General features: G+C 33.6%; 2 protein-coding genes across 2 annotated transcripts; one reads left to right on the forward strand and one right to left on the reverse strand.

Moving 5' to 3' along the window:
- Window positions 1-1,026: 1,026 nt before the first annotated feature.
- On the reverse strand, window positions 1,027-9,652 carry LOC148275814 (uncharacterized). The gene is made up of 4 exons (XM_088235161.1): window positions 9,509-9,652; window positions 9,222-9,424; window positions 7,882-8,059; window positions 1,027-2,170 (listed from the first exon to the last, which is right to left on the reverse strand). The coding sequence occupies exons 1-4, from the start codon at window positions 9,612-9,614 to the stop codon at window positions 2,136-2,138; spliced, it is 522 nt and encodes a 173-aa protein (XP_088091287.1). The 5' UTR covers window positions 9,615-9,652; the 3' UTR covers window positions 1,027-2,135.
- A 171-nt stretch (window positions 9,653-9,823) lies between these two features.
- On the forward strand, window positions 9,824-18,471 carry LOC148275815 (uncharacterized). Its single transcript, XM_088235162.1, has 3 exons — window positions 9,824-10,472; window positions 14,241-14,565; window positions 17,883-18,471. The coding sequence occupies exons 1-3, from the start codon at window positions 10,326-10,328 to the stop codon at window positions 18,419-18,421; spliced, it is 1,011 nt and encodes a 336-aa protein (XP_088091288.1). The 5' UTR covers window positions 9,824-10,325; the 3' UTR covers window positions 18,422-18,471.
- The last annotated feature ends 871 nt before the right edge of the window (window positions 18,472-19,342 follow it).

The following is a 19,342-nucleotide window of genomic DNA, read 5'->3' on the forward strand; positions in this document are numbered from 1 at the left end:
GGCCATTTGAAACAAATTCGCTCTAGCAGCATGTCCCCAATGTATTATTATGTTTTTTGGTTGTCATTTTTCCAGATTTTGGTCTTGTGCCTTTAATAAAAAAAACAAAGGCTTGGCATCCGCTCTAAATAAACTTTCTTTGCCTTGGTATGGACAAAAACCATTCTATGATTATTAATCACAAAGTTAGCCACAGTTCACAGCAATGCAACGGGCCGTAGGGACTCGGGTCGAGAATTGCGAGCGCAAACCGAAACAGTCCTTTACATGTTTGTTGTTAAACCAAAAACCAAACTTTGGAACGCTTTTGTTCTATGCGATAGTGTCTATAAGCAAGTAGTGAATAATTACTCTAAGGTCGTACCGTTGTACAAAAAATTGTTACATATCATTTGAAAAAAAAATTACCTCACAAGGTACGAAAAAAGATACAAAAAATATAACAACGCATTAAAAGAAGATCAAAACTGATTAAGATGCTCAAATTCTTTTAAAACTTATTTAATGTATGCCCTTTCAAACAATATGCGATACAAAATCTTGAAATAAAGGTCCAAATTAAGAATAATACTTCACAAGGGCATCTCAGGTAAAGAAATACCATTGTTTTTTGCATAGTTAGGCTTAAATACCCTGGTTGGGATAAAAAAAATTGAAGTTTTTTCAAATGATTATCTGCACCAATTTTTTGCTATAGTACAACGGTAAAACACCACTTAAGCAAACAAAATTTAAAGGGAGCTGATACAAGCCGACATTACCGACTACAGCCTTAAAGGTACAAGACCACTGGAAAAATGACAACAAAAACAAAAAAAATTGGTGACATTTGAGGACGGGCCACTACAGCAAATTTGTTACAAATGGCCCCATTTTTTTTATACTACTCTACCAAACATCCTGTTTATCTTAATACATGTTTATCGTTTTCTTGTTTTTAATTGTGGTCATCAACACGCTGAGGGATTATTAAAAAATTTTGGCATATTTTTTTCAATTTGATATTTCATAAATGAATAAAACAAGTTTTGTAAAAAGATTTATTTAATACAAACAAACATTTATGCAAATAAACAAGAAATAATGAAAAAAATCCTATTTCTCCTAAACTGGATTAAAAACTTGTATGAACAAAAATACGTATTGGAATAATAAAAAAATACATTTTCATGATTTAATAAAAGAAGATGAATCAAAATCATATAAATTGAAAATCACATAGCCTGGTGTTTGAACATTGACAAGGATGTAAACACGAAGCGAATACAAAAGCGAATACAATAAAAAAGTTTTGATGCAAAATGTACTACTTTTTTGCTCCCAATAAAATGATAAGCTAAACATTGAAATGTATCAAAGCTGTTGTTTGTCTGCTGCAATTTTTAAGCAAAATACCCTAAGACTAGCAAAAAATAATTGTATAATGGAAGGTGAGTAGTGCCGGATCTAACGAAATCTAGCGCCCCATCACCGAAAAGGGACAGGAATATACATGTTCGTAAATTAATACAAGCATATTATTCTCCCCTCCCTTGTAGTGCCCGGTTCTTTGTGCCAACTGAACGTAAGGTACATCTGGCTCTTGAGAAGAGTAATTTAGATAGAAAACTTTACATATTGGCTTCATGCAGAGATTCCACAGAAACGTAAAGAAAATCCCTCGAATCGTGTAATTAGTACCTTTGATTACGGCGATCGTACGAGTTATCATTGTAAGAATTGCCGCCGTAGGAACGACCATTATTTCTATCATCATATCGGTTGTAATCTCTAGAGTTGTTTTGGTGATAGGATCTATTTCTATTGTACCGTCTGTCGTCTCCCCGGTCTTCCCTCCTGTCTCCACGCCTCTGATCTCCTCTTCTTTCCTGGTGCCTTCTCCAGAACGGCATTATCGGAGGCTTTGCTATGTCTTTATCGTAAAACTCCGAATAATCCGCATCTTCCTTGGTAAAACGGTGAATATATTTAGCCTCGCATTCCTCTAAAAACTGTTTTTGCTCTTCGGACAACTGGACTTCCGGTGCTTCCACAGCCTCTGACATTTTGGTTGATATTTGGTCCAGTAAGCTCAATATTTAGTCTAATGTATATTTGGTATTAAATTTTGGTCCTTTTAATGAATCTCAGTGATTTTACGAAGTAGGGTATATCAGCAAAGAGCTAGTAACTGCAAACAAAAGGTACAATATCAGAAACGAAGAACTTACATCCTAGAAATAATATAGCCAACAAAATGGTACATATTTGGAGAATATTCTTAGAGGTGGAGCTCAGTGCTATTCAAGCTCTTGACGTCACCGCGACCTGTGAAGATCTATTGTGACGGGTCCCCGTGAATAGTTCTCGCCCTCCAAGCCCAGATCTATTAAGAGCCTGGCTACTGTCTGGAAGGCGAGAGTCTTATTTGGAGAATAAGGATTTTTGCAAATTGAAGCAGGGAGAATTGCGATGATGTCACAAAAACATCATCATCATCCTTCTTTCACACCCAGTGGTGCATAGGCCACTGCATTGGTAAATCGAATGCAGCGGAGTTTGATTATCTCTTACATGAAGGCACAGTGATCAGTCTTTCACTCCAGGTGCCAGTCCAGGAATTAAACCCAGGACCTGAAGAATGGTATGCAAATACATTAAACAATACACAACGATGCAGATTTATCTCCACTCGATTTCCTTATTAAAGATTTTCACCCAAGTCGAAAACACTCGTTTAGGGTTCTATTTCACACAGAACTGTATTCTTCATCCGCCTGGACTGCCACATATAAATTATTTATAAAATTATAATGTTGGTCAAACAACGAAATGATCTCTCAACAGTCAGAAGGTAAACAATAATTCCTGGGTCTGGGTCTGAATCCAGTCAAGTACAAAATTGACATTTTTAGATACAGCAAAAACTTTTTTTTTTTAAATTCCGATATTCATATAATTATGTTCGTTCATAGCAACAAATAACGATTTATCTAAACTTATAATACCTATAGGAAATCAAACACTGGTTTGAGTCTACTGAACACTTTGTTTTATTTTTACAAATATAAAAACAAAAATCCGTCCTAATCGCTTTCAGTAAGGGCTGATCTGAAGGTCACGAAAAAGTCAATAAGATATTGTTTTAAATTGAATATTAAAACCAGAATTATCTTTTTTTTTCAAAAAAAGGGAATACAATTCTATAAAAAAAGGTTTCAACTAAAGTATTTCATTTTTTTTTTTTTCTAAGTATTACCGAGGTATAATTTTAAGTAGAAATAAAGGAAAATGTCACAAAAATGTATGTGATTTAAAATGCTTGTATTTTTTTCCGCAAAAACAAAATATTAAAATTTGGCCGAGGCCACTTTTATGTTAAATTTATTATATACAAATTATTACAACAAATTTTTGTTCAATACTTAGTCTTTATTGAGATCCCAGATACCTAAGTTTAGTCTAAATTTGAGATGGCGTAATCTGCCGGTCTAAAAGTAATTATATTTTAGTTACATAAAACTTTTAAGTATATTTTAAAAAAAATTGTTTTTATCTTAAAAAGTATTGTTTTTATCTAATTTATGTTTTTTTATTATTGCGCGATAAAAAAAAAACATTAGTTTTAAAATGGCAAAATCGTATGATTTCCTAATTTTGCGTTCGTTTTACCAGACTACACCCTTATTAGTACATATATAAATCTATGCAATGTCTCGCAGCAGTCTCCTGCAATGCGATTTCCTACCAAATGAAATATTTCATAGTCCCTGTACTGGCACCTGAACTGTAAGACTGATCATCTTACCTTCATGTAACAAAAATGATCAATACATTGTGATTGGTGTACCAATGCAGTGCCCTATGCATCATTAGGTGCGGAAAGGGAATGATGAAAGTGAGATAAACTATTGGACCTAGATTTACCTGGGTAAACTCCATTATACCCTTAGGTTAATTCAATAATAAATAAAATGAGTTTTTTTACTGAACTTAATCCAACCAAACCTAACCTAATGTGGCGGTTTCTGGTTCAGCCGTTTCCAAAGGGCTAGCTTTCAACCAGCCAACACGCATTGATGTACAATTTCAACTATACTTTGAACTTTACCCATGTTTCCTGGGTATTACGGAGTTTATTAGGGTAAATCTAGGTTTAATCGTTCATCTAACCTTACCCGTAACATATAGATATAAATCAATGCAACTCGATAAACAGATTTGTAGTAATTTTGAGTAGATAAATTATTATGTCAGATTAACACAGTTTACCCTGAAGATCGTCGGAACAAATCTAACACACACGGTATTACCCAAAAAATAAACATATTGATAACAGTGACTGAAAATCTTAGCACCAACATATGAGATGTCATAAAAACAGTAATTTTTCGTAGGACATACTCTTACGAATAATCACTCATTTAACTTTATTATTTATTTGTTTATTTATTTATTAATGAAATCATACAGTCTTTATATAAAACAAGGTACAAAAGAACAATTAAAAAAAGTAAGACCAATTACAGATTTCACACTAATGAATGCAGGAGAGGGAAAAATAATTTAATTCTAAAAAAGTAAAAATAAAAATATTACATAAAAAGTTCATAAAAAGGAGAAGACATTGTATAGCTACTATACTTTCCTCCCTCTCTCTCTGCTTCCATGAACATTTAAATTTAATTGTAAAAAATCACAACCAACAATAAATTATTAGATGCAGAGTAGATGTAGTAAGTATAAATTAAGAGTTGAAATCAAATGTTTAAAATTAAAAGTTAAAATTTAAATGAAAATTTAAATTAAAATTAAGTTAAAAGTTTAAATTAAAAGTTAAAATTAAGAATTAAAAAGTTAAAATTGAAATATAAAATTAAAAGTTAAAAGTCAAGCAGGAGATAAATTTAAAATGTCTAACTGATCTGATAAAAATATGGTATTTACAATGTAGTATGCCGAGGTCACTAAAACTGTCATTATAGGTAATCTGTATTCTTTGTAGAGTGCTATTTTTTAAAATTATTAGTCATTGAGTTAGGAATGCCGAAGAGTACAGATTGACGAGTTCTACGGACAGGGACTCGATATGGAATGCCTGTAACAATTTCTGGTCTATCAATTACGTTATTAACAATTTTGTATAGAAAGCTCATATCCAACATGGTACGCCGAGTTGCGAGATTTTGAACCTTGTGAAAATTAGCTGACTCAGTCCTACTTGAAAATGAAACATTATTTTTGAAATCTAATTGTCTAAGAAAATTATTTTGAATATGTTCAATACGATTTTTGTACGTATTATATTGAGGATTCCAAATCGGCGAACCAAACTCGAGGACACTACGTACATATGAAAAAAAAAGTTTTCTTAATGCGTCAGTTCTTGTGAAAGGTTTGGTTGATCGTATGACAAACCCTAACATTTTGTAAGCTTTTTCTACAGTATTTTCTATATGTTTGTTAAATGTAAGTTTACTATCAAGTACAACACCAAGGTCACGGACTTCCGTAGAAGAATTTATAGTTAACTCGTTGATTTTATATGAATAATTTATTTTTTTAAAACGAATGCGGTAAAAAGAAATTTGCTGACACTTTTTAATGTTTTTAATGCAATATGTGTTAAATCTATTAAGGTCTTCTAGAAGATTTATACTGTCTTGATCATTATTAATAGGTAAGTATACTTTCATATCATCGGCAAAAAGACTGAATTGTGCGAATTTGAAACATTGACTGATATCATAAATATAGACATTGAAAAGGAGTGGCTTGAGGTGTGAACCTTGGGGCACTCCTGATGGTATAGAAGAAAAGTTTGAAGAGAAGCCACCGATTACAACAGATTGACAGCGATTTGTCAAATAAGAAGTAAACCATCACAAAAGATCTCCGTGAATACCCAGATGTTCGATCTTTAATAAAAGGGTAAGATGGTTTACTTTATCAAAGGCTTTCGCATAGTCAGTGTATATAGCATCTACTTGAGTTTTATTTTCAAATTGAGAGAAAATGTATTGAGTGAATACTGCTAGATTAGTTGTTGTTGATCGTTTTCTAAGAAAGCCGTGCTGCTGTTCGGGAAAGTTATGTGACAAATGAGTATAGACCTGATCATAAACAAATTTTTTGAACATTTTACTAAATACTGGAAGTATGGAAATTGGGCGATAATTTTCGATGCAATTTTTATCCCCACTTTTATGAATCAGTACAATATTTGCTTCCTTTCATTTGCTTGGAAATTATCCTTCCGATAGTGATTTTATAAAATAAGAGCAAGAGGAAGAGACAATTCATGAGCGCAATCAATTATGAATATTGGAGGTATCCGGTCACTACCAGGGCCTTTGTTTGCATCTAGCATTCGAATGTATTTGAAAACAATGTCTTTGTTAATGCAAATGCTACTTAGATTATCATTGGTAATTTCATTGCGTTGAGTATAATCTAAATTAAATTAACTGTGTACGCTTGTTTCTCTATCGAAAACAGAATGAAAGTATTTAGAGAATGATTCACATACATCATAACAATTTTCAATAGTTTCACCAGCATAAGTCATTACTTTTGGAATAGCGTTATCTTTTTTTTAATGTATCCCCAAAAACATTTACTGTCTCTATTTATGTCATTCTCTGTTTTTAATAAAAAGTTTCGATAGCAAATACCTTGAATTCTCTTTTGTCTAGACCTAAGAAGTTTAAACTCTTGATAATCCATAATACAGTTTGTTTGTTTCCATTTTTTGTGCATCTTACTCTTTTCTTTAATTACATTTATAAGAGAAGGGGTGTACCAAGTTGGGTACTTTTTGTCTTTACTTATTGTTTTTGGAACCAAGTCTTCAATTACTTCGTAAAGTGTATTATAAAAGCAAGTTAAAGCATCATCCAAATTTAAAATAGAGCATAATTGAGTAGGCCAATCCGTTTGAGAAAGACACAGTTTTATAGCACAGTAATCCGCCTTATGATACAAAAACACTATGCGATCGATCGATGAACCGATGAGTCGTTGTTTTTTCTAGTTGAACATTAACCATGGGGTGATGACTATCCTCCGTTACCAATGAAAAATCTGAACGCAATATCTTTATATCTCTATTGCATAGTATAAGATCAAGGATCCTTCCATTTTCATTGAGAATGTGATTGTATTGATCTAGGCCTGTTAAAGCCATCGTGTCAATAAATAAAGTTATTTCAGCATTACTCGAGTGAGATGGGTAAAAAGTAATTATGGCCGATACGTTTACTCCAAATCAAGTTGGGTATATTGAAATCGCCCATAACTATAAAATCATCCGTAGCAAAACTAATACATAAATCACTGATTGTGTTCGAAAAAGAATGAAGCAAACAGGAGTGAGTCGAAGGTGGTATTAAAATTTTACACATAAACAAAAAAGGAAGTAAACTCAATAACTTAGAAGGATTAGGGATTAGAAATGCTGTAAATAACAATTTAAATATTATTTATAATCAAATAAATTTGAGTAATAGTCCTATTTTGAATATGTTCCCTCTCCCTAAATCCACACATTAACCCCCAGTTTCTACCCCCTCTCTTCTCCTTTATCCACACCCACTCTACCCTCACTGTATAAATTTTTTATAATTTTGTAATTAACCCTGAAGAAGGCATAGTATTTTGCCGAAATAAGTTGGTTATTAAATCATAAAAAAATAAATAAAGTGGTACACACCAAAAAATAAGTTTTTCATTGTAATATATTGGTTAACCAATGAGTATTTTTTTTTTCATACATTTTATAGAAGTATGGGGTTATGGTAACTTTTTTCTACCATTATGTTTGAGAAAACATTTTTAAAATACAGTTTTGGGTAGTGGGTGCTAAATTTCTTCCTTCTACGCGCCATCTTTGGTTGTACTTACATCTCTCGCTAAGAAGGTGGTCGAAAATCAGACCGTAGAAACCGGTATCGGAAGGTTTTTCTCTGGACGAAGTAGCTGTTTCTATTGGCTCAAACAGCCAACCCAGTTGCTCACCACACTGCGGGCAGATACAAGCGCGCCAAGCAAAACCGGGATACCAGGAATCAGCACGATGCCACTGTTAAGTTAATCAATTTAATTAAGTTGTTGATTGATATTTTCAAATCCCACGCCTTTCCAGAGGACTTAGATTTAAAATTAATTGCAACACAGAGGGAAAACATTTTTGAGAAGAGAATTTATGTATTTAAATACCATAAAACCAATAGTAAAACAAAGACGAATAAGTCACTAATACACATTATGATAGATAGTTAGAGAGAAAGAGTCTAAAGCTCGTAATCCGAGCATAGAAAAGATCCACCTCTCTCGGTAGGCTGTTCAACAGACAAATCATTCTCCCCACAGGCATTATCAACGGAATATGGAAGTCTAGGCATTTACAGGAAATATAACCTGTCTTCAATGCAGCAGCAAGGCCTTTTACGGAAGTAAAAAAATATTCTTACATCTTAAAACATTTCGAGATTTGCACTGGTTAAAAAGCCCAGAGATAGTAAAATACAAGCTTTGCTGGACAATATTCAAATCCCTTCATGAAATGGCTCCAAGATACCTATCGGACCGTTGTATTGGGGAAAATACATGTCAAAGAAAATCTACTTGGAGATCAGCATTCAATTCAGGCAAAGGAAAACTAGGTGAAATCCGGCGCTCCCCAAACACTAGGTTCGGAGATCGTGCTTTTGTCGTTGCCCCGGCCCCTCTGCCTGGAACCAATTGCCTTCAGACTTACGAATCATCGACAGTCTCAGCCAGTTCTGATCCAAACTAAAATCTCACTTCTTTAGTTTATCATACCCTCAATTTTAAATCAGAAAATATAATATGTCATTTTAGCTTAGTTGGAATGTAAGTTTAAGTAGGTATACAATTGTAAAGCGCCCTTGATGTGATTTTTCACAAAAATGACGTGCTATATAAATCAGCCAAATATTATTATTATTGGCTGGTTTGAGTGGCCACTTTACACATTGTGTAACATTCATATTTCCATTTACAAAGTCAACAGATGGAGGAAATAATCTATTCATAGGAAAAAACGGGGTCATTCCCTTATTTTATAGTGCTACATATTATCTTGTTTTTTTTTTTATTATTTTGGTGTATTTATAATATTTGGCATCACCTTAAACCAGCAAAATGGGGTTATACATCATTATAATCCGAACCGTGGTTTATACTGAACAAAATAAAGAAAACTAGCAGCAAGGACTCACCTCTCCAACACCTGAACACAGAGCTTTCGAGGTGTTGATAATTCGAAACCGAACTCCAAAGGGATTCACCAAAGTCTGTATATTAACATTTGTTCTTCCAAAAACCGTCTGATTAGGAGCAATACCAGATTCCGGACTTAAATTATTCACGATATAATGTGAATCTGCTATATCAGCGCCGCATTTTCGACATATTATGAATTCTAAAAGAAATATTCGATATCAGAAGGATATTTTTGTCACCAATATAAACAAACAAAGGGACTATAATCACTATTGAAGCAAACCTGCTATTTGACTTTCTTCTGATACATTAGTGAAACTATAATTTATTTTGGTTACTAATATGAAACTTAATAACCAAAACCGGTATACTTCAAACTTCAGTGACATTCCACGCGTCCATATATTTATTTTTCGCTTTTTTATTCGTGTCATTCAGTTGCATACTTGCCAGTACATTTTTTTTAAATACAGCTTAAATTATAATAATAAATCTCACAAAAATCTATGACTTTCTACAAATGGTAGCACCGGACGAATAGAAAAACTTGAAAAAAGGCGGCAAAATTATTTATTTTTCTAATCGTAACGACGATAATTTGAGGGATTATATCAAACTTTTGCGTTAAATTATCAATATACTAAAAATCCTGTTTATTCTTCTTAATTTAACTATCATTTTGATTAACTGAATTTCTTTTGTGTTTTTTATTTCAGCCCCTTAATGACGTAGGTATGTATTGTGTTTACGTATGTATGTATTGATTGACGTCACGTGTTTTCACATGCCGCCCTTCATCCCCAACGCGGTATTCGCCGCATATAGATCAATAAAAGTATAAGAAAAGGCCTGCCTCACGCCAAAATGCATTTATACGCCGTAAGTTGTTATATAAAAGCCATAAACGTGATGAAAAGTAAACGGACTTTTTCTTAAAATGGAGACGGATGAGTTTGGTTCGAATATTTCTTCGCTTACTATGTTCGTGCTTACTTTCGGTGTCTGTAATCGTTGATACAATAATATTTGTGTTGTGCCTTTAATTAGTTATCTTTTGTAAACAAAATTGTCTAGTTTAAATGGCTTGAGGTTTGTATAACATGGTTGAAGATGAGCCCGATTGGAAGGCCGCGAGACGAGGAATCGAGTTATTGATCAATGATAAAAACAAGGAAGCCGAAGATCTCTTCAACAATAGCCCCCCGAACATTCATATGACGGCAGGAATATGTTATGTTACTTTTATGGTGAGTTTGTAATAAGTTTATTCTTTAAAAATCACTATTTATGCCACTTTGAATTATTTATAATTAGTCAAATACGTGTTTTCGTTTTGACCACATTAAATTTGTTTGTTTATTTTATAAAAACATACAAGCAACAATGATTAAATTACATATTTAACAGGTTGAAAGACAGACCAGCGAATTTTTAAAATAATAATCAATGGTACATTCTTAAATTAATATGTGTGTGCATATAAAATATATATGTGTATAAGAGGGTGTATTTGTATGAGAGTAAGTGTTCAGGTATGTGTAAGCGTATGCATCATTATAAAGCAAGTGGGAGTGTATTGCAGCCAGATAGAATGAGTCGTAATTTATTTTTAAATAAATTAATCTTTTCTAATGATGTTGCACTGTTTAATATACGAGTATGAATGTATGAAAATAAAATTGTTATTTGAACAAAAATGATAGAAGAAAGAATATTGCGCATAGTTAGTGCTTCAAACCGGCAGATGGAATAAATATTTATTTTGGAGAGTAGGTTTAATTTATTATTTAATAATTCATATTATTATTATTATAAGTAATATTAGTATAATAATTATTACTATTGTTATTTAATTTTAAGCCATCAGCACTTTAACTTTTCCAAAACAAATATAGTCCATTTTTGATCTTGTTGAGACTACACATTGAGACCAACTCTTGTGGCAGCTTATTCTCACCATCAACAACCCTATTGCTCAGGAAATGCTTCCTTGGATTTAGATTGAATCTAATTTTCTTCAACTGGAGACTGTCGCCTTAAACTCAAGCATTTTGTTCGAGCTTGAACATGAGATACAAATTTAGGCATCTGTGGTGACTAATATAATTTGGGTTGTTCCTAAAAAACTGAAATGCACACAAACATAAAATATATACAATGTTTTGAGTTTGTCTAAATTTTTGGTCATAAGCCCTGTAAATGCCTAGACTTCCATATTCTCTTCTCTAAAATTATTCTCCATCTCTGTTGTAATATGTTAAATAAAATATATAATTATATACAAACATAAAATGTTTACCCTTACTATATTAAAGATAATGTACTAGTACCCTCTTACCTTTCCATCGGACTCGGAAAGAGGCCAAAGTCCTTATAATTTGGCAATTCTATTTTAAGTCATGCCTGATCCACTATTGGGGCAGTAGTAAACAAAGAACGCAGCAAAAAATAAAAACCAGATATTCCTCTCACGTAAATTATTATTTTCCAAAAAGTAAAACAACTTTGGTTAAGAGACATTTCTCTGTGGTAGGTCCCAGGATATAATTTACTTACACATACATAATGTATCTATGTGCACATCATTAAACCCATCTAAAGCGGAACAACTATAAATGGCTTCAGCCAGACGACAGAAATTGATTCAGGATACGGCACTACCCGATGTAAGGAGTACCGTTTTACCACCTACCGTTAAACTACTGGGAATCTTCCTTAATTCTGACCTTTCTCTTGACGCTCAAATTAGATGCATATGCAAAAATTTGCTGGTTGATGCCGCCCACCAATTAATAAATGCGTTTGTAGTGCCTAGAGTCAATTATTGTAATGGTATCTACGCAGGTCTACCAAATAGTAAAATTACTCGCCTACAGTCTGTATTGAATGCCGCAGCGAAACTTATTTTTGGAATCTCTAAGTTCAGTCATATCACTCCACTACTTCGGGGATTACACTGGCTACGTTTTCCACAGAGGGTGGAATACAAACTCTGTTGGCTTATGTATAAGTCACTGCACAATTCTGCTCCAGAATATCTGAGGGAACTTTGTATTCCAGATGAACTAGCTAATAGACGTCTTACGGTTAGATCAGCTACATCTACATCGAGAGGAAAAGTTTTTATAACTCTACGCAAACAGCGCACTAAATTCAGTGAACGTATATTTGCGGTCGCAGGACCTATGGCATGGAATGCTCTCCCAGTAGAGGTGCGTGGCTGTGAGAGTGAAGTGATGTTTCGGAAAAATCTTAAAACCCACTTGTTCTCTAAATCAGGGGTCTCCAAACTTTCCAGCCTTAGGGTCATACTGATTACTCCAGCAAGTTCCAAGGGCCAAAACCGTTTTAATTTTCGTGCCATTATCTATGATTTCTAGATAAGTCGCTGAGTACGCGCCAAGTACTTCAGCGCTTATTTGAACTTCGATCAGTGATTGAAATTTTATTGGATGAAAAGCATTGAAGAATTGAAAATAGCGAATGGCTGTGAAAGTTAGCATTCTATGTCGATTCGACAAAACATATGAACAAACTGAATTGCAAGGAGAAAACCAGCTTCTCCCTAATTTATATAATAATATCAAATCGTTCCGGCAGAAAATAATACTGTTTTAATCACAATAACGTAAAAAATGTTTCACACATTAAAAAACACGTGAAATATTCAGTCACACTACTGAGACTGAGTTTTTCATCGATTTTGCAATCGGAGCTTTGAGTGCTTTAGAGATAAATTTTGAAACTCGTTTTTCAGACTTCGATATCATTGCGAATGAAATTAAGATTTTTCAAAATCCTCCGAAAAAAAACCGACATTGAAACACTAGCCCCGGAACTTCAATTGGAAATGATTGATTTATAGAGTGCAGTGATATAATAAAGAACAAATATCAAAACTAATCTTTGTTGGAATTTTACAAGAGTCTTCCGCTGGCACAATTTGATAATTTGCATAAATTTACTCGTGGGCTATTTTCTGTTTTTGGTACTACTAACTTGTGTGAGAAAACATTCTCCAAAATGGAGTACACAAATAATGTTTACAGATCTGAGTTAACTGATGAGCATCTTAAATCTCTCTAATAATTGGTACAAGTAAAATTTGTCCACAACTACAAACTATTGTCAGTGGAAAATCACAATGAAAAAAAACCTCATTGGTATTTTATATGTTATAAAGTTTATATGCTATATGTTTATTTGTTTATATGTTGTAATGTTTATATGCTATATGTTTATGTGTTTATATGTTATAATGTTTATATGTGTTTATAACGTTAATAAATGTTTATAATGTTAGTTGGATTCATTTAAATTATTTGTTAGTAGCTATGCTTAAGTTAAATTTTCTGCGTATTATACTTGTCACTAAGCTTTACCTAGCAAGTAAATAGAACCGAGTCATAACAATTCTGTGTTTTTTATCCAACCTATCACAACAACAATAGGCCATTAGCTGTCGCGGGCCTGGTTGATGACACTGGCGGGCCAGATTTGGCCCGCGGGCCGTAGTTTGGAGACCCCTGCTCTAAATCATTTGAATTAATCTGCAGCATGTGATAACAAAATAAATGGTTCAGCTTAAATTGTAAATTCAAAAAGTTCAAATTTAATTGATTTATTTAAATAATCACTTTGTTAAATGAAACGGTATTATATTACGAAAATGGCACCATATAACATATAAGTTATCCAAAATAATAATAACAATCATAAAATGTATGTATGTAAGATTTACAAACTTAATATGTATCATATATTTTATTTCTTTTCTAATGATTTTGCACTGCTTTATCACAAATCTTTGTATTATTTAATCAAATCTATTAACTATGCTTTTCCTTTATTATGTTCTACTCTATCTTATTTATTATGTTATGCATTTTGTACAAATTTGCTACTACAGCCGTTAATATATGTATAAATAATTACTTAGAATCAATCTCAATCGCCATAGATGTTTTCACTTGAATCAAACGGTCTTCAGCATTTCACACTCATTTTCTTTTCAGAATGCGCTGATGTGTTTCGACGACATGAGAGTGAACGAGGCGATAGGGGACATAAAAAAAATTGAAGAGCAATGCGTCACGCAGATCGGCTGGATGAAGTCCCTGAAGAACAAGATCTTTGTCTCCCAACCTGAGGACAAGTCTCTGGAACACTCGCTGGCCGAGAGAATCGTGCTGGCCGATTCCCTCGTATGCCAGGCCTCCCTCACCTTTCTCAGGAATGACTTCACGTCTTTCATGAAGGCCGGCTGGACGCTGCGACGCGCTTGGAAGATTTACCAGCAGACATACGACCAACTGACGATGCTGAAAACCAAATGCAATAGTAATATTTGTATTAAATAATGGATGTACTTCCCCTCTCCTAATACATCGAGCCATGATCGCCAGAACGTCGTAACCAACGGGAGCAATATTTTTTCTTTTTTATTACTAACCTTCCCTTCCCGGTAATGTGTAGCTAGCAAATATTGCAACCAACAACTTTAATACACGTTTCAAATGAAATAATTTATTATTAATTGATAAATACCTTTTGGGCATAGAAAAGGCATTTTATCAGAAATCGGAGATAAATCACCAATACAATTAAAAGTATACTGATGTCATGACGTGGCGTATGAAGTAAAAGAGTACTGAATATACAATTGTAACACTCTTTACGTCTCACTCTCGATACCATGGGTAGTATATTCGAGACCGAGATATACAATTTCACTCGTCAAATGTGCAAATCGCGAAGTTGCCGGTACTTCTGCCAGAAGCCAGTAGCCCCAGTAGCTATCCGAGCGTTAGGGGTGGTCCTCTCGCTCGCGCTGCAGACATGAGCTAATGTTTTTAACATTTAGATCAATAATATTATCACTTTTGACTACATCTATCCGTTTTGTAGCAACAATTCACGGACAGTGTATACTTGTATTGCCGTATTGAACTGACTTCATGAACTCGGCAATAGTTATTCCCACCTATCGGATATATTTTGTAAAGAGTATAGGGTATTGTTCCTATTGAACAAACCTTTTGAACTTTTTCAAAGATGGTGAATAGTAATTATATTTATACATTTCATAATATATACAATTTTTTGTTCACTTTGCCCAGCTGTATGAAACAGTACTTACGATTTTCTTGTTTTATTAATAAAAAATATTTTATTATTTAATTTGTTTTTCACAGTTATTCTTAAATTGTTTAAACTTTCTACTGAATATGTTGTATAATTTTTTTTTATAAATCTTGTATAACTTTTAGGTTATTTAAAAAAAATATATATTAAGCCAAATATGTTAGTATTATAAATGTTTGTAAAAGGCAGATTTGCCGTTTATGTTAATAAAATATAATAAAATACAATAATTGAAGCTATTGCCGGTGAATATGCAATTTTTGATTTAAAATCCCTCATTTTTGCGTGTGTATCGACTACACAGCACTGTAATGTGGGGATGTTTTTGGTACAGTAAAGGTAGGATTAAGGAATATGATTTAAGATCCAAGTTTTGTTTAGATTATTTATTTTTTTGGTATCAATAAAATAAATAATGGACTCAACAGTGTATTCCTTGTTAATTGAGAGGAATTTTAAATAATCAACTCAAAGTGGATTCCTTGTTAAAGTAAGGAGTGTTTCCCTATAAAATATTGTTTTTGTCACATTACGATACTTTGGCGATCATGGCTGGACATGTAACGAAAAAGATTCTTCCGTAACACAGCAAATTGGTTAGTCGAGACCTGAAACAAATAATATCTGCGCATTGAAATACATCTACTACTACTACTACCATCACGCCATTTCCCCGTAGGGGTAGGCAGAGAGAATGGACCGCCACACACGTCTATCCTGGCATACAATCCTAGCCTCTTCCACATTCATACATCTTGTCATACATGCCCTTCGGTTCTGTCTGCTTTTGACATGACCAGACTTAAGATTTTGGTTTATCCGGTCATGCCACGTCTTCCTTGGTCGTCCTCGTCTAACGTTGCCGTTCATTTTTGCCATATATACTTGTTTTACCATTCTCTCGTCGTCCATTCGTTCTACGTGACCAAACCATCTCAGAGACCCTTTCTTAATCTTATCAATTATACTTGTCTCAGATTTACACTCTCGCCTGATTTCATCATTCGTAGCCCTGTCATACATTGATTTCCCACACATTCGTCTAAGAAATCGCATTTCAACCGCGTTCACTCGGCTTTCATCCTTCCTCTGCCAGTTCCATGTTTCACTTCCATACATAAGTGTTGGGACTAAAACTCCGTTGTGCACTGCCAGTTTAGCTTCGATTGACATATTTTTATTAGAAATTACTGTGCTTAGTGCTCCGTTCATTTTGTTGCCCGCATTCACTCTTCTTTCAACATCTTTTTCTACTCTTCCATCTCTTGAAAACATGCTTCCCAGATACAAAAATTCTTCTACTTGCTCGAGACATTCGTTGTTTACATTTATTATGCAGTCAGTAACCTCACTATCCCTTTCAAATACCATCACTTAATACATAAATAAATAAAATGAAAATGGAAAATAGTAACAATACATCTCCTATCGGGGTCACATTGATAGTATTGTAAACAAATCTCTCAAGCTTCTTGGTTTTATCAATAGAATGACAACAGACTTCAAAAATATTAATACCATCAAAACTCTTTACTGCTCACTGGTTTGACCCCATCTAGAATATACTTCTCCAATATGGTTTCCATTCTATAGGACTCATATTGACCATATCGAGTCTTTCCGATACTGTTTTCTAAGTAAAGTGGAACGGTTCCTCATTGCAGAGGGACAATTATTCCTATCTTAAAATAGAGCAATCCCTCAATCTGTCTTCATTGGAGAAACGTAGAACGGAGATGGACCTTATGAGTATTTTCAAAATACTTGATGCTATTTTAGCCAGTAAAATGTTTTTTTTTTTGCATTTATGAATTGTATTTATTTAAAAATATTTTTACAAAAAAAAAATTTCTTTAAAGTTGCATTGTTTACAAAAAAAAACATGTACTTCAGGAATGACATTGGGGCTCAGTGGGTATAAAATAAAGGGGGAGAGTACAAATGGCATATATTACTGTTTTATATTTTTTTATTTAAAAAAATATTATTTACGAAATTTTTAAAAATGATTCATTTTATTAATACAAAAAAAACTTGATTATTGTGAATTTTTTAAAAATTGTAAAGTAATTAGAAAATAGTAATTATAAAACACAAATTTTAGAACCTGGGCTACCAAGTAAAAATTATATTGATTCGTAAAGAATATATCTTTGGCTAGATGCATGCAAAAAATGTGGGCGGGTTGGTTAAGAAAATAATGAGATATGATTATTTTTCTTCGTGTACCTGAGGAATGACGCTGGTACTGAGGGGTAAAGTCCAATATGCACATTGAACTTAAAAGAAATAGTATTTTTGCTACTGGTTTTGTTGGTTTCCCAAAAACAGTAATCATGGACAGTACTGTTTTTGCTTTTAACCCCCTCTTACTAATAAGCTTTGAAATTTTTCACAATGGTATATTGGATTATGAAGTACAATGTATGTTAATACGTGAGCCAGGCAGGAAAAAAACCAAAACGAGATAACTTTTTTTTGCAATACATAAAATGAAGCGTTTTATATTCCAGGATCCCTGAGCAACAAATCGTCTAGTGGAGCCAGCTCGCCGACGTCCATTTCCTGCTCATCCTGGAGTATCAGCGACAGAGATCCTCCCCTCGAACCCAACATCTGCTCGCCACAGAAACTCAACGGCCAAAGAGCCAACAGCAAACCGTCCAACTTGTCTCAGTCCCTCGACATGAACGCCTATAGCAATCTGTACACTTGCGCCAGCAAAACATTCTCCAATTTCACAAGTATCGAGAATGATTGCAAATCTCAAGATGGTTGTGAAATAGATTTTGAGGAGAGGTTACTAGAACAAAGTAAAGAAATGCTCGATGAAAAGAGTTTCAGCTCTTCGAGCCATAGTCTGTCCGTCCCACCGTCGACATTTCTCCATCCGAATTCTTTGAATGGAGGACGTAGAGTTGTCAACAAGAATCGTCCTAACTCCATTAGAAAATCCATGTCTCTTTTTTCATCTATCAATAATTTCAGTTCAGCTATTTACGAGAGTGCTTCATCTTTGATCGGCCTTAAGAAGGAGTGTTCAGAAAAGTAAGTACCAGTTTTATAGTGAACAAACAATTAATTTGAGTTTTTCATCTCAAAATTTTTCACACACCTTTCTTTATTTTGTCGGTAATGCTTGTCTCAGCCTTACGTAATGCAAAAATCTAAACATTTGTACACACTTATCATACATAGTTTTACCACACATTCGCCTGAGAGATTGCATTTTGACAGCATTCAGCCTACTTTCATCCTCATTCTCCCAATTCCATACCTCACCAGGACTCCATTGTGAACTGCTAATTTTGCCTCCTGCTGCAAACATTTATTTGCCAAGGTTGATTTTAGTGCACTGTTGACCCTGTTCCCGGCGCTCACCCACCTTTCAATATCTTTCCCAGTCTTTCTATACCTAGTAAACATACTTCCCAGATACACAAATTCCTCTTTTCCGGTTTCAATATAACCCCATTTTTTTGTACTTTAATTTCTTTCAAAAACCCTCACATTTGATTTATCATCATTCATCGTCAAAATTTTTGTACTTCGCATGTGTCGATTATTTGAAATATTTTGATAGAAAAATATAGTATTTTTTGATAAAAATTTGATTTGTCGTTGGCCTCGTGGTGTAGTGGTTATCGCGTTAATCTGCTATGCGAGAGGTCTCAGGTTCGATTCCTGACATGGTTGACATGAAATATTTATTTAAAAGGGTGTTTTCACACTAGAATATTTCATAGTCCTTGGACTGGCACCCGAAGCATAAGACTGATCATGTAACAAAAATGATCAAGATATGCTGCGATTGGTGAACCAATGTAGTGCTTTATGCGCCATTAATAAAAATGTAAAACGCACCTAATTATGCTTTATAAAAATATTATATATTTTTAAAACTGACAATTGTCTCTTTCATGTTTGGAATCAAAATATATAAACGGGGTTGTGGTCCTGTTTTGGACTCGCA

This window comes from Micrasema longulum, unplaced genomic scaffold (assembly GCF_059751315.1).
Source record: "Micrasema longulum isolate JH-2025_06_02 unplaced genomic scaffold, ASM5975131v1 h1tg001339l, whole genome shotgun sequence".
Lineage (NCBI taxonomy): Eukaryota > Metazoa > Arthropoda > Insecta > Trichoptera > Brachycentridae > Micrasema > Micrasema longulum.